Here is a 15,619-nt window from a genome sequence, read left to right as displayed (position 1 = left end):
AGTGCAGTGTCAGTGCAGTTTGGATATCATCAGTACTTGTGAAAATAGTGAAGTGTTCTTGACAAACAGTGAAGTGTCATTGAAGTTTGTATATAATCGGTATTTGTGAAAAATAGTGAAGTATTGTCAAGCATTAAGTGTAATTGCAGTTAGTAAAGTTTGTATGGGTCCAGTGCTTGTGGGAATAGTGAAGTGAAGGCAGCAAGCATTAAGTGTAATTATATGGAAAATAAAGACAGTGAACTTGGGAAGCCAATGTTTATTTATGACATCTGAGCTAATCTTGTGTACTGTACACCTAAAGGCTGACCACAGGAAGAACAACTCACTGGGCAACATCCTTCCTGTACTGAAATACTGCTGTTGGAGCCTGTGGCAGTGTGGGATGGGTACCTAACACTGGTGTCATGAATGTGGATAATTTTAGTGCTGCAGTGAGTCTAACCTTTGACATGGAAGCAGAAGCTGTGCAGACAAGATCTCAAGCTGGGCAGGAGTAGGAGGTGCCCCTGGCTGCAATTATGAAGCTATTACAAGCTTCAAAGAAAGAACTTAAAGAGCAATTACAAGCACAAAGTGTACAACTGCAAGCACAGAATGAAGGATTACGGCCACAGAATGAAGGACAGGAAGAACTCCAAGAACAATTACAGGCCCAAAGTGAAGAACAGAAAGAGCTCAGGAATGAAATCGAAGAACAACTGCAGGCATAGAATGAAGAACAGAAAGAACTATATGAACAGCTTCGGTAGGCATTATTGGAGCAACAGAGAGAAGTAATAATGAGGGTGCAGGGACAGCTAGATGCAGTCATGGGGAAAATGAAGGAAGAACAGCAACAGCTTAACCCGTCACGTCCCGAGCTATATCGCACCTCCGACATCCCCCAATCCCGAGGTATTTTCGAAAAATTTTTTTTGGCTAAAACCTCCGCTTTTGGTGAGAAACATCGAAATTTCATAGAGAAATCGCTCACCTGAGGTTTAAAATACTTGATCCAGGTAGCAGTACCTCCTTACCTAACTGGGTTTTCTAACAGGCTGGCACCAAAGAAAACGAGTTCTATGGGAGGGTAACTATTTCACACCACTCATAAATGGTATTTATTTATTTACTTGGTACAAATTTATATGTAATACGAGAGTATATTGGTTTTCAAACAGTAATATAGGCATTATAAGCATTGTTTCACTCACTAACTCATTACCATACCTGACCTCCTTTTGCCACATTACCTGATCATCATTTCTGACTGTTTATTCCTCTAATGCGCTGTAAACTTTGTCCTCCACATTGTCATCGATTGGGGAATCACTCTGGCCCTGAATCTCTTTATTGTCCAGGTCACTGGTAACAGGTGAATTGACGAGACAATGGCGTGCAGGGGGGGGGAGGTTATGCATGCGGTATAAGGCGCTGTCCCTGCTTGGCATCTTGTAGAGGAATAGAGGAAGGTGTCTCATGTATACATACGAAAAATCACGCGCAGAAATTTAAAATTGTGCAAATTAGGGACCTTGCAATTGCACGATGTACCAGTACTTCATCAGGACTGGCAAATGCAAAATGTTGCAACGTACCCATACGTCGACGGGACGTCTCGGGTTAAGGAGGAAGTAGATGCCAAGCTAGAGCAGCAGAAGTATGAGGTAAGCAATAATGTGATGGAGTGCAAACAGCATGTAGACGACAAGTTGAAGACAATTAGTGAGGAAATAGTAACGCAGTGCAGACAGCATGTAGATATCCAGCTGAAACATGTAGTTGACCATGTGAAGATAAATAGTGAGAAAATTGAGGCTTTAGAGAAATATTGCACTGCTGAGCCTCAGGTTAGTGTACAGGGAGCATATGAAAAGAATGGACAGTGTATGGTGAATCTTGATGGATCCCAAGCATCTAAAAGTGGCATTACAGGGTTGAATAATCAGAATATAGGAGATTTAAGTCCTGAACTTAGTTATGATGCACCAGTTTTTAGGCCCCCAAACAGTGAAGTGCATGGCTATAATGGGGGTCCAATTAAAAAGAAACCTCAGGAATTTGATAGTAGAGTATCTTGGGAAGCTTACCATGCGCAGTTTAACCCCTACACCGCGGGCATGTTTACCAATGTTTTGCGTGTCCCGCGGGGTTATTCGGGCTCCGACAGACTCTCAAAAAATATTTGCCAAAAATCAGTTATTAGTCCTAGAATATTAAGAATATATATGCTTATGGCACATACCTTCACCTTTCTCCTGGAATGTTTGTTGAGCACTTCGTCGGTTACCGTAGGACTTGTGGAGACCTCTGAAGTTGGGTAACGAAGTCTCCACTTTACACTTCCCGACAACCCGTAATATGATTACCACAGCCAGATATTAACACTATAAACACTACTCTATGATTTTCAAGTAGTTTGGGATCCATATTCCAAAAAAAAACCCACTGTGAAAGCAATGAAAATTACGAGCGCGTCTGACCGTCGCACTTGCACTAGTTCGCTCTTGGTACTCTGTCATTTATTATTCATAAAACCTCTCACACTTTATATTTCTATTACTATATCACACTTATATATATCTGGAGTTTTTCTCCATAAGTTTCCTTCAGTAGTATTAGTTTATTGTCACTGAAGTCATTCAATTTTTCATTCAGTAAAATACGTAGAGAGCCACGGATTCACTTTCACTGTTATAACATAAAGTATTTGTACTCATATTCTTATATTACTAATTACTTACATCACTATTTACATTTTCTATTGTATTTTCAATATTTACCCTTCTATTTCACTTACACTATGTTAGTTACTGTCACTTTTAGTAAGATAAAACTATAATACACTCTTCAATCATACGTACTGAACATCCATTGCTTTTACTTGCTATTTACACAATATTTACACATTACTCTCCTTTCCCACTTGCTCTGTTAGAACTGCTTCTGGCTGTGGTAATCAAAGAAGCAGGTAACACAGAGGGGAACCTGGCACTCAGCGCACTGCCAAGAGGTGCATTTGTGCTCAGGTGTGCAGTGGGTGGTATGTGCACACACCTGACACCTGCAGATCGCAGCCTTCCTTTTACCTGTGGCAGGCATTAGCTCCAGTCTGTGCCGATCCATATACGCCCTCTGCTCAAGTCGGTCGGGAAGTGTTACTGGATGGCACCTTGGAGTTGCTGCTGTCACCCTACCATATCTTTCCAGCAGCTGCTGGACACAAGTTCTGGAGAACAACCTCAGGGAGAAGGACTTGGGTGGCTTGACCTTCATCTTGTACAGGATGAAGGCGTTCAGCATCGTCATATCTATGAGATGCAGAAAAACTTTCCTGTACCACCTAGTATTCTTCCTGAGGCAGTCGATCTCACCAGTCATCATGTCGGACTTGTCCACCAGCCGCATGTTGATATTGTAGTCCAACACAGCATCAGGTTTCATCACAGGTTCGCCTGTCCTACGGTCGACCTTCCCACTGTCTGTCATTTCCCCTTTATGTACGGTGGTTAGCATGTGCACGACCCTCTTGTCATGCCACCGTATTGCCAGCATCTTCTCAGACTTGCGTAGGTGCACGTCTCCTCGCTGCGAGGTTCCTGCCTCTGTGAATTTAGGGAAGTGGGCACGATTACTTTTGACAGTGCCGCAGGAGCCAATGCTGTGCTCTGAAAGGTATTTGGCAAGTTTCGGTGCTGTATAATAGTTGTCTGTATACAGCACATGATTCACACCAAAATACTTTTCAAGGAGCACTTTCACTACACAGCCCGAGAAGCCAAGGGGGTGTTTTATTCAGATCGACAGTGCTGGCTGAATAAATGACGAAGTCAAGGATGTACCCCGTCTTACAGTCGCACAGTACAAAGAACTTAATTCCAAAGCGATGGCATTTGCTTGGAATGTACTGTACAAACCGAAGACGTTCTCTGAACAAAACCAAGGATTCGTCAATGACAACCTTCTGAAAGGGGTGGAAGAATGACATAAACTTATCCTTCATTCTGTTCAGAATCTCCCGGATCTTCCAGAGTGGGTCGGTTTGGGAAGGTACATCGTTGTCGGCAAAGTGCAGGTTTCTCACGATGTTCCGGAAGCGATCTCTGGCCATGTACTTATTGAAGGTGGGTGAGGGTAGTAAGGGGTCCATGGACCAGTATTCTTCCAACTCATGCTTCTTGGAGTGTGGCATGAGAAGCATGAGGGCAAAGAACACATACAGTACAGCTCCTGCACTCCCAGCATGGACCACTGTTGCATCTTGGCTGCACCTGTACCACTTGCAGCACGTTGTGATTCATACCTGTTGGTCTCATCACATATGTGCTGCATGACTTTGTCATCTAGGAAGGCCAAAAGGTAGTCCACACACTCAGCATTATCGTCAAGAGAGAAGGCAGGCTGTACTCCTGAGGAGCTCTCATCAAAAACTAGATGTTCTGGCTCAAAATCAGACCCTTCTGTCCATGCGAAGGCGTCCAGGATTGCCTGTTGTGGCGGTGTAGGGTGGGTGGTGGTGGTGGGTGGCTGTGAGGCACATTTACCCCATTGAAGGTCACTCGGACTGACCCTGGGTTGCCGTACAGCACTAGCAGCCCTTACTCTATTACCAACTCTACTTTTACTTGTCCGGGATTTACCTCTTCCTCTACGGCCTGCCTTCACTGTTGATGCTGGTGGTGACTCCGAGGACGAAGACTCCGGAGATAACTCAGCAGACGAAGAGGAAGAAATGAGTGAAATGGGGCTTGGGGAACGGGGAGCTGCATCAACTCGGGACTCATGGCGGGCTGGGTCCCGCAGGGCCATTGTTCTGGGGCTAACACGCCGCCTTTTCACTCCCTTCCCAAATTCCTTCCCTTGCTGCACTAACGGCTCCTTTCCCTTGGAGCTAGGGATAACTTCCGACACTGAAGCACTCATACTAGCACTTTCTGGCACGGTTACCTCACCCGGCTCATCATACGATTCACCCGAATCGTCAAAATCACTATCCATCATCACCATGGACAATTCTGCTAGTTCACGTGCCATTGCAGAGTCACTAAGTCCTTTACTGCTTACCTCACGACTTTTTATGGGTGTAGAGGTCACGGGGCCCTTTGCAATGGGCGCAGAAGCGGCAGAAATGGCGGGGCGCGAGTGCGACATGGTTTGACCACAGCAGACGACAAGGAACTAAATGCCACGGCTTATCTGAGAAGGCAAGGGTTGACAATGACACTGAGGGTGACAGCTGCTAACTTACATGCTAATAAATTATTGGTAGAAAATCTCGGCAATACATAAAGAAATAGGTAGTTCCAGGTGAATGTAAATGTCACTTAGGCTTCTCCCTTCCTTTCTGATATATATTTTTATTACAGACATAGATTACAAGGCATAATTCAAAGGGGAAATTACCATGGTAATGTAGCGAATGAATGCACGTGAGGTGTTGTCAGGTGATAATTAGCCAATTCCTGGTGTATAACACTATCACTTACCTTATTTTTTTTTGGTATATATTATTTTGTATAAGTATAGGGCATAGGGCTTATTTCAATGGATGAAATCTGTGGAAAAATCCGGGGGAGATTTGCTTAGCGCAGCGCGGCCTGGGAGGTGAGAGGACAGGGTAATGGAGGGCAGGTAGGGAGGGGAGTCAGGAAGGGGGGAAAATTGCTAAAATGTCAACAATGGATGGGAGTACAGATGAGATTTGGAGTGCTGACTAGTGTTGGACATTGGCAGTACTGATAGATGATACATGGCACCACTTGAAAGCCCGGGATAATTCAAAATAACACAGAATCACAAAAGTGACACCCTGCGGTATGATCCATTGTGCCCGAGCGTCACGAAAGTGACGCCCCTCGGTTAAGGGGTTAAATTGCTTGCTGATCAAAATGGTTGGGATGATAGGCAGAGGACAGTGCAACTTGCTACTAGCCTTAACCCGCCCCGTCCCAAAGACGTGAATTCACGTCCTCACATGATGTGCACTCATATCCCGGAGACGTAAATTAACGCGGCAACATTGCAAGGACATTGCAAGGTCCCTAATTTGCACAATTTTCAATTTTCGCGAGTGATTTTTGGCACGTATACACGGGACACCTTCCTCTACAAGATGCCAGGCAGGGACAATGCCTTACCCAGCATGACCTCCTCCCCCCCATGCATGACCTTTTCTCAGCAATTCACCTGTTATCAGTGACCTGGCCAGTAAAGCCATGTCATGCCACAGTACGAAATTCAGGGCCAGAGTGATTCCCCAATTGATGACAATGTGGAGGACAAACATTAGAGAAAGAAACAGTCAGAAATGATGATCAGGTAACGTGGCAAAAAAAGGTCAGGAATGGTGATGAGTTAGTGAGTGAAACAATGCTTATAATGCCTATATTACTGTTTGAAAACCAATATACTCCCGTACTACATATAAATTCGTACCAAATAAATAAACAAATACCGTCTATGAGTGGTGTAGAATAGTTATCCTCCCACAGAACTCGTTTTCTTTGCAGCTAGCCTGATAGAAATCCCTGTAAGGTAAGGAGGTACTCCTACCTGGATCGAGTATTTTAAACCTCAGGTGAGCGATTTCTCTATTTTCGATGTTTCTCACCAAAAGCGAATGTTTGAGCCAAAAAAAAAAAAAAGGTCCAAAAATGTCGGGACTGGGGTGTATCACTGCTCAGAAAACGTAGGGATGGGGCGGGTTAAGGGTGCTGCAGTGGAAATTTTGGGCCAGAGGTCAGTGATGGAGAGAAATAGTTATCATTTCCTAGTAGAAGTGTTGGAGCGCAGATATGGAACCGTGTACCAGACTGAGGTTTACAAAGCAAGATTCTGGAGCCGTGTATGGGCTCAAGGAGAATCCCCACAGCAGCTTAGTCATGACATAGGGAGTATGGCATACAAGGCGTACCCTGGAGTAGCACCTAACCTGTTAGCTATGCTTCTGAGGGACCAGTTCATTGATGATCTTGATAGTGTAGAGCTGAAAATGCAAGTGAAGCAGGCACAACCCAGAAGCATGCAAGATGCACTAGCCAGGGCTCTAGAATTTGAGCCCTAAGTCAGGTCCAGTACATTCACTTTTCAGGCAGGTCATAGAGCAGGATTCAAGGCAAGGAAGGGGCAGGTATGTGAAACGGAAAAATTTGTAGGAAGTTGTTGTAATGTGAAAAGCCAGGACACAGAAACAGGACTGCTACAAGTGGAAGAGGAAACAGGGGAAGACTGGAGGAGGTTGGTGTTCTGCAGGAAGCCAGGACCCAAGAAGGACAGTTGTTACAAATGGAAGAAGAAGCAAAAACAGAACAGTGCAAGGAAAATCCCGATTGCAACAAATGGGTGTTGGACATGTGGTGAGGTGGGACACTTCAGCTATGAGTGTCCAAATGAGAAGGATGAAGGTAAATTAGTGAAGGCTGGTGATAAGAGGCAACAATCAGCCAGTTTTTCCAAAGAAGCCCCACCACTGAGGAAATGCAGGAGAACCTTGATGAATAGTGTGCGAGAAGATGGAAGAACACAGTGTAGTAGGAATGGGAATCACAGGAAGAAATGCTGCCATACTGCTGTGACAGGGACAGCGTCAGATGAAGAAGACCTGAAGAGGATGCAGATGGAGGATGCAGATTTACAACCAATGCTAGAGTGGCTGCAGCGGAGTACAATGCAACCATCTTGGGAAGAAGTTTGCAGGTTCAGCCCTGCAACTAAGAGCTACTGAAGTCAGTGGGATCTTCTTCGTCTGAACAACGGACTACTGGAGCATCAGACAGACACCTGATGGCCTCAGCAAGTATAGGCTACTGGTGGTTCCGAAGAAAACGAGGTCTAAGATCTTGAATGAGTCTCATGACCAGATCACAAGTGGGCACCTGGGAGTGACGAAAATCCTAAGCCAGCTGTGACAGAGGTGCTACTGGATTGGCATGCATCAGGATGTTGAAGAGTGATGTCAGGCCTGTGATGTGCATTGTGTCAAGAAGGGACCCAAGAAATGTGGTTGCGCCCCTCTCCAGCTGTACCAAGTGGATGCACTGATGGAAAGAGTCACAGTGGACATTGCTGGACCTCTGCCACTCACTGAAAGAGGAAGCTGGCATATTTGTGTCACCATGGACTACTTCACAAAGTGGCTAGAAGCCTATGCCATCCCCGATCAAGAGGCTGCGACTGTTGCTCGGGTGTGTGTGTGTTTTTTTTTTTTTTTGCGAATATGAAGGAACCAAAAGCTAGGGGCCCACAAACAATTCCTTCCAAGAAAAAAAAAAAAAAAATACAAAAGTGAGCCAAACTCAACTTCTGTTCATTTCAAGATGCCTGGACTGCATTTGAAAGACTGGAGATCATAGAAAGTAAGAAATACAAACAGAGGGAGACAGTTCCAGAGTTGACCTGTTGCATAAATAAAAGACTGGGAGTAACAGTTAACTCTTGCAATATAGAGTTGGACAGAAAAGGAAAGAGAGTTTGTTGCTAGACGTGTGCTATGCGCCCATCAAGGAGGTGGAGGGATGCAAGCAAACAGTTCAGAGGAGCAGTGGCCATGGAAGTAGTGCTAGAAAAGAGATAAAGAGGCAACAATGTGGCGAAGAGACAGAGGCTGACTAGTTTTTCTGTCATTTGGGATGCCACAAGAGCTACATTCAGACCAGGGTAGAAACTTTGAGTCTGCTATATTCCTTGAGTGCTACAAGTTATTGGGGATCAAGAACACCGGGGCGACCCCAATAAGGCCACAGTCAGATGGGATGGTGGAGAAATTCCACTGGACCCTAGGACAAGAATTGGCCAAGCACTGCGTAGACAAACAGAACAAGACCAGAAATTACCTGCATTATTGATGGCTTATTGGTCTGCATCCCATAAGTCTACTGGCTACACTCCTGCAAAACCGATGTTGGGCCACGAGTTACACTTACCCGTTGACATGTTAATGGGAAGACCACCTGGTGAAGAGTTGCCTACAGACACCACCGGCTATGCAAAGAACCTTCAGGAAAAGCTGGCTGAGGTACATCATCAAGTGCGAGGAGTCCTTAAGTTTTCAGGAGAGGTGATGAAGTGCAAGTAGGATGCCAAGGAAAGTGAGATAAGCTTCAAGGAAGGTGACCAAGTTCGGTTATATAATCCTCAGCGAAAGAGGAGACAGTCACCGATGCTGCAGAGCCCATGGGACGAGCATTACATCGTGTTGGACAGTCTATCAGACAAAATGCATCAGATTCAGGGAGGCAGGAAGTCTCACCCACAGGTGGTACATGTGAACTCTCTGTGGCAGTACCATGGGCCAGGGCAGTACAGCTGGAACGTCCCCGAGGATTGTTGCTCTCCCGCAGTCGAGGATGTTGAGGAGGACTAAGGAGCTGAAGTGCAAGAGGATGGTGACAGTTTCCTGAGGAAAGTAGCGAATCAGGAAGAGGACCAAGACATTCCAGGAATGTGTGGAAGAGCAAGGATGTCGTCGGAAACGACATGGAAGAAGATTAATAAGTTGAAGGATTATTTCGTGTATCCTTAGATGTTTCATTAGGATTAATTATGTTTGTATACACTGTGTAGTTCTGTCAGGATGACAAAGAACTAGGGAGGGGTTAATATTAAGAACTTGGTTTTGCCAGTTATGTAGTCGAGAAGTTTCTCACTGATTCCTGATGTTTACTATAGGCTATTCCCTGTACGAGTCGGAGTTGCTAGTTTGCCTGTTGTTTGTGAGCATAGTTATTTCATAAGCTGTATATTAATTTTTGTGCTTTTTTCTCAATAATGGTTTATTTGTGATTCTTAAATTATGTAATTCAATTTAAGTTTGTATGCTAAACAATTTGCAGTGTCATGTAATGTAAGAGAGCTCTGGCATGTTTTGGATATCTGCGAGTTGACAACTGTTGTTCTTGTAGAATGTAGATAATTTTAGAACAGTTTAAGCTAATTTAAGGATGGGGAAGATATTAGAGCGAGTACAGTCAGTTTTCAGTTCAGTTTGAGTGTAGTGCAGTGACAGCGCAGTGTCAGTGAAGTTTGTATATCATCAGTACTTGTGAAAATAGTGAATTGTTCTTGGCAAACAGAGAAGTGTTACTGATGTTTGTATATCATCGGTATTTGTGAAAAATGGTGAAATGTTGTCAAGCAATAAGTGTAATTGCAGTTAGTAAAGTTTGTATGGCTCCAGTGTGTGTGGGAATAGTGAAGTGAAGTTGGCAAGCATTAAGTGTAATTATCTGGAAATCAAAGACAGTGAACTTAGAAAGCTACTGTTTGTTTATGATGCCTGAGCTGATCCTGTGTACTGTACACCTAAAGACTGACCACGGGAAGAACAACTTACTGGGCAACGTCCTTCCTGTACTGAACAACAGTTGTTGGAGCCTGTGGGAGTGTGGGCCGGACACATGATAATATTTTATCAACAGTGTCTCCCATATTAAACACAACTCTTCCCCTCCATCAGGCAAATTCTCACGTATTGCTGGGACGGCCCAGCCACCGTTATGTGTCTGCCTTTCATTATCTATTCATTTCTTACTCCCTCTGCCACATTCACCCCAAACCAGGAGACTGAGCCATCCTTCCAGTACCTAAAGTACCACCATGGGAGTTTCAAGTGGAGAGTTAAATATGGACTACCCTATCGTTGTTGCCACACCAGATGATTTTATTTGTTTAAAGACAAGTCTCTGGTAGTGAAAAAAATAAGGAAGTATGTAAGTAATCCCTTCAGTTAGAATGACCTCTCCAGTGGTAAAGTAAGTCGTGTAAATGTAGTAAGAATCAAATGAAAAAAATAAGTCACTGTATTAAAATCATTAGTCTCTTCTCACACGGGCATGTTCTCCAAGTGTGGTCTCTAAGGAGAAGGAATGGTGAGTGGATGGGCACCCACCCAGATACCCACCTTGCCCACCGACTTTGTCCACCTTGCCTGTACAGTCATCTTGCTCGCCCATGCAACCCTCCACTCACCCTACCCACCTTAACCACCCCAGTCATCTACCCATCATCCTGACCACCCATCCAATCACCAATTCATCCTCCCAACTCACCTGACCCAGGCAGCCTGTCGTTTCACTACCCATCTTGACCAACCAACCATGAACAAAAACCACTCATTCATCCACCCACCCCAGATTTTTAACCCGCCCCATCCCGTCGACGTATGGGTACGTTGCAACATTTTGCATTTGCCAGTCCCGACGACGTACTGGTACGTCGGGCAATTGCAAGGTCCCTAATTTGCACAATTTTCAATTTTTGCGTGTGATTTTTTGTACGTATACACGGGACACCTTCCCCTATTCCTCTACAAGATACCAAGCAGAGACAATGCCTTACACCGCATAACCTCCCCCTTCCTCCCCTCACGCCATTGTCTCGGCAGTTCACTTGTTACCAGTGACTTGGCCAGTAAAGACATTCAGGGCCAGAGTGATTCCCCAATCGATGACAATGTGGAGGACAAAGTTTACATAGCATTAGAGGAAGAAACATTCAGAAATAGTGATCAGGTAATGTGGCAAAAGAAGGTCAGGTATGGTGATGAGTTAGTAAGTGAAACAATGCTTTTAATGCCTATATTAGTGTTTGAAAAACAATATACTCTCGTACTACATATAAATTCGTACCAAGTTAATAAATAAATACCGTTTATGAGTGGTGTGAAATAGTTACCCTCCCATAGAACACGTTTTCTTTGGTGCCAGCCTTTTAGAAAACCCAGTCAGGTAAGGAGGCACTGGTACCTGGGTCAAGTATTTTAAACCTCAGGTGAGCGATTTCTCTATGAATTTTCGATGTTTCTCACCAAAAGCGGAGGTTTTAGTCAAAAAAAAAAAAAAAATCGAAAATACCTCGGGATTAGGGGGTGTCAGAGGTGCGAAATAGCTCAGGACGTGACGGGTTAAATGACCCCAACTATTCATCCACCCACAAAGCCTAACCACCCAACTCAGTCTGTCAACCCAACTACCTTACGCAACCAGTCTCTTATGCATCCACCCTGCCCATTCATCCTGCTCACACAACTACCTACCTTACCAACTCATCCACTTGGTGACCCTTCCAACTCACCCCGGTCACCCACATAACAATCCTGCATACATACCCACACCTAACCCACCCACCTACCCTACAGACCAACCTACCCATTCTACACATCCATGAATCCACCTACCCCCCCCCTCCCACACACACATCTACAGTACTCAACCAACCCACCGACCCAACCACACACCTGTGTATACATAACCACCAATCTACTCACCAACTCAGCCATGCATCTTACCCATCCATCCTATTCTCCCACCCACCCCACCCATCCTGCATAATCCACCTACCTACCCTTCACTTTGCCTCTCTAATCATACCCTTCGATATACCCACCTTGCCACCCCACCCCACCTGCTTACGCACCAGGTCTAGCAGACCTAACCTCCCACCGACAACACCAAATCACCCTCTCACTAATCCCCACCTACCATCCCACCACACAACCCCACACGGTTCACTAACCCACACACATTGTCCATTCTACTCACTTACCCATCCAACAAAACAAATCATTCACACTATCCGCCCACCCACTAACTGTACCCACTCATCAACCCATTCTGCTAAGCCAACAACTCACCTCCTCAACCAACCCATCCAAATTTTCCACCCTCCATACCTTCCCACCAACCCACTTACTCATCCAACCCACCCATTCATCCCATTTCACGCATCTACCCCCCCTACATATCCCATCCCTCAAACATATATCCACACCACCCACTCACCCACCAAACCAGTCAGAACAAGAATGGGCAAACGTTGCAGGCAGCATATCCTCACTCACCTTTCAACACAACCCATGCAGGTCCCTCTGTGCAACCCTCCAGGCAACGACTCTTTCCCCTCTGAGTATCTCCCAACAAGATTGATCGACGTGCTCTAGTCATGAGTTACGTGGCCTTCCCCCTGGCCTCCTCCATCCTGAGTTAACTCGTTCAGAGGTCACCCTTTGAGCAGGATCGGCCTCAGGAAAAAGGGCCACATGCTCATATAGCTAGAGTTGGCATTGACATATTATGTGTGTAATAGGCCTCGACTCAGTCTCATGGAGTAGTCGCACATTATGCATCATTCCCATGATGCTGCGAAGACACCTAGCACCAAAGGAGTCAAACTGCTGTTTCAAGCCACCGTTTAGTGACCAAGTCTCACAGCCATAAAGTAAGGCAGGGAGAACCAGTGCCTTGAAGATGCAATCTTTGGTCCTTCTACACAAATAACGACAGTGCCAAATACCCAAATTGAATTAATCCATAACCCCACAGGCCAGACCAGTACAACGAGAGAGCTCACTGTCTGATCTACCATTGTTACGGACCACACTACCTAAATATGTGAATCTTTCTGTAGAGGCATACATATTAAAACATATTTATTGTGGGATAATTTAAACGGTTTAATCCCTAGTTATACAGAAGTATAATTTTTGTTTTCTATATGTTTATTTAATAATTTATGTTTATTGTCCGAAGATTTAGTCTTAGGACTTTATTTATAGCATGGGATTGGTTTTGCTTTATTTCAGTTGGTGTTCAGTAGAGTCAGTGCTACCCTTGAGCTGCCTCAACCCCTGTTTTGGTTCATTGAGCTTCACTCTTCTGGTTAGCAGTTTCCAGTCTGGGTTATATTTATTTCGTTTCTTTTGAGACCTCTGAACCGAATCAGAGGTAACTTCGGCTGGGTCGAAGTAGCTAGGAGTCACTTGATCTGCCATCATCAACCAGTTCACAAGGGTAAGAATGTTCTCATGTTAGTTTCATTTGTGTTTACCTTTATGTTTACTTTTAGGCCTTAAGAGGTTGTGAAGTTACAATACTTTTCCTATTCTGACTGGAATGATGTATTTTATGGACATCATTGTGTTTTAAGTTCCATATTAATTGCAGTATTTTTGGCAATTTGTTTAAATGTTTTGTTACTAGGGACCCGACTTCCACCGAGGGCCGGGTAGAGGAGGAGCCTTTTCCAGCTAGCCCCTTTTGGCAGACTAGTACGGTGGACTTTGACTGTTGTGAGAGGTAGTTCTCCTGAAGGTGTTCCTTTCTCCCCCCTTCTCCATGGACTATTTCGGATGGGCCCACCTCCTTCAACAGCCAGAAGCCTCTCCATAGTAAACATTCAAATCTGCTGCTGCTGCTGCTAAACTCCGTCTAATTAATACGCATTGGAAATCTACAGCAGCTCGGTGATAAATTACACTGGTTGTATACCAGTTGTCAGCAGTCCAGGTCACCTTGTTATATAAATGTGTATGTACATACTGAAAATATACCATACTGTTTTAGATTGTGTTTCTCATCTTCTTCCAATTCGGTGGGCTTCTTCCAATTCTAAAAGTTCCTTGACACTTTCCAAGACTTCTGTTTCCTCACCACATGTGTGGACAGACTGAACTGCATCATCCAACAAGCCACCAAATGCCTGGACCTTGGTCTTGGGCCAAGAACCTTTAATCCCATTGGCTTCACATTCTCGTGAAATTCCTCGAGGGAACTCAGTAGTGTCTGCAACGACTCTGCTAGGATAATTGCCTCATCAGCAAAGTCAAGGTCAGTAACCCTGAAACTGCCAATTGATACCCCACAGTGACTTTGACTTGCACCACAGTCTAGTACCCAATCCATACATGTGAAAAGTGTGGGAGCAAGGACACATACCTGTCTTACACCAGAACTTACTGAGAAGAAATTGGATGTTCCTCTCCCCTACATTTAACAGCACTCTGTGTTTGGACACAAGCCAGCAATCAGTCAAATTAATCCCTGCAGGGATCCCACGGAGTCACAGGAATTCCCATAGTACCTCCTTGTTTACTTGAGATCCATATAGGCTGCCGGCAGACCTTGTCAAAACTTAAGACAGCATTCCACAAGAACTCGAAGAACTAGAATATAGTCAACAGTAGTCTTCTTGGGTGCTAATCTGGATTGCTCATGCCTCTGACTTAGCAAATGATCCCAGGTATGCATCAGAAGAATGTGAACATGAACTTAACCTGGCACACTGAGCACTGTAATGCCACGGTAGTTACTAATGTCATGCTGGCCTTCTTTTCCTTTCCAGATAGGGGTGACCAAACCCTTTGTCAAGTCAGGAGGATTGATACCACTTTGCCAAACAGCTTATATGACTGCATGTTACTTGCTGATCATGGATTTGCCCCAAGCTTTGATCAGTTCTGCTGAGATGTCAAAAATACCAGCTGCTCTGTCACTTTTCAACCTAGCCAGTGCCTTCTTGATTTCATCTGGAGAAGGCACAGCTTCATCATTTGGTGAGACAGCAGTCAATTGTTGTACATCAGTTGATAAGTTCTCAGGTGGGAGGTTCATCCATATACAGTTTCTCAAAGTACTCAGCTCAATATGACCTATACTCACTTGCCCCCGACATGAGTCATCTGTCTACTGTCTGAACAGAGTTAACCTGAGAGGCGAATCTGGAGTGAAGTCTCTTCAGGACTCAGTACACAACTCAAAGATAATTTGCATGAAAACAGATTTCCATCTCCTCGGCAATTTCCCTGACATACCTATCCTTGTACTTTCTCAGTGAAACTTCTGCCTGTCGAGACAGTCTGTGCCAG

At 44.7% G+C, this 15,619-nt stretch overlaps 1 protein-coding gene across 1 annotated transcript in view; it reads left to right on the top strand.

Annotated features, from left to right (window-relative positions):
• Positions 1-14,055, top strand: part of LOC145408988 (cytochrome P450 2L1-like) — a 151,507-nt gene extending 137,452 nt beyond the window's left edge. The window contains exon 11 of the mRNA XM_080279560.1: positions 13,956-14,055. Coding sequence (XP_080135686.1) covers positions 13,956-14,055 — 100 coding nt within the window. The remainder of the gene's footprint in view (positions 1-13,955) is intronic.
• The last annotated feature ends 1,564 nt before the right edge of the window (positions 14,056-15,619 follow it).

This window comes from Coenobita brevimanus, chromosome 79, assembly GCF_032717465.1.
Source record: "Coenobita brevimanus isolate Jiangsu-jjx chromosome 79, ASM3271746v2, whole genome shotgun sequence".
Taxonomy (NCBI): Eukaryota; Metazoa; Arthropoda; class Malacostraca; order Decapoda; family Coenobitidae; genus Coenobita; species Coenobita brevimanus.
This window is presented reverse-complemented; position numbering and strand designations above follow the sequence as displayed.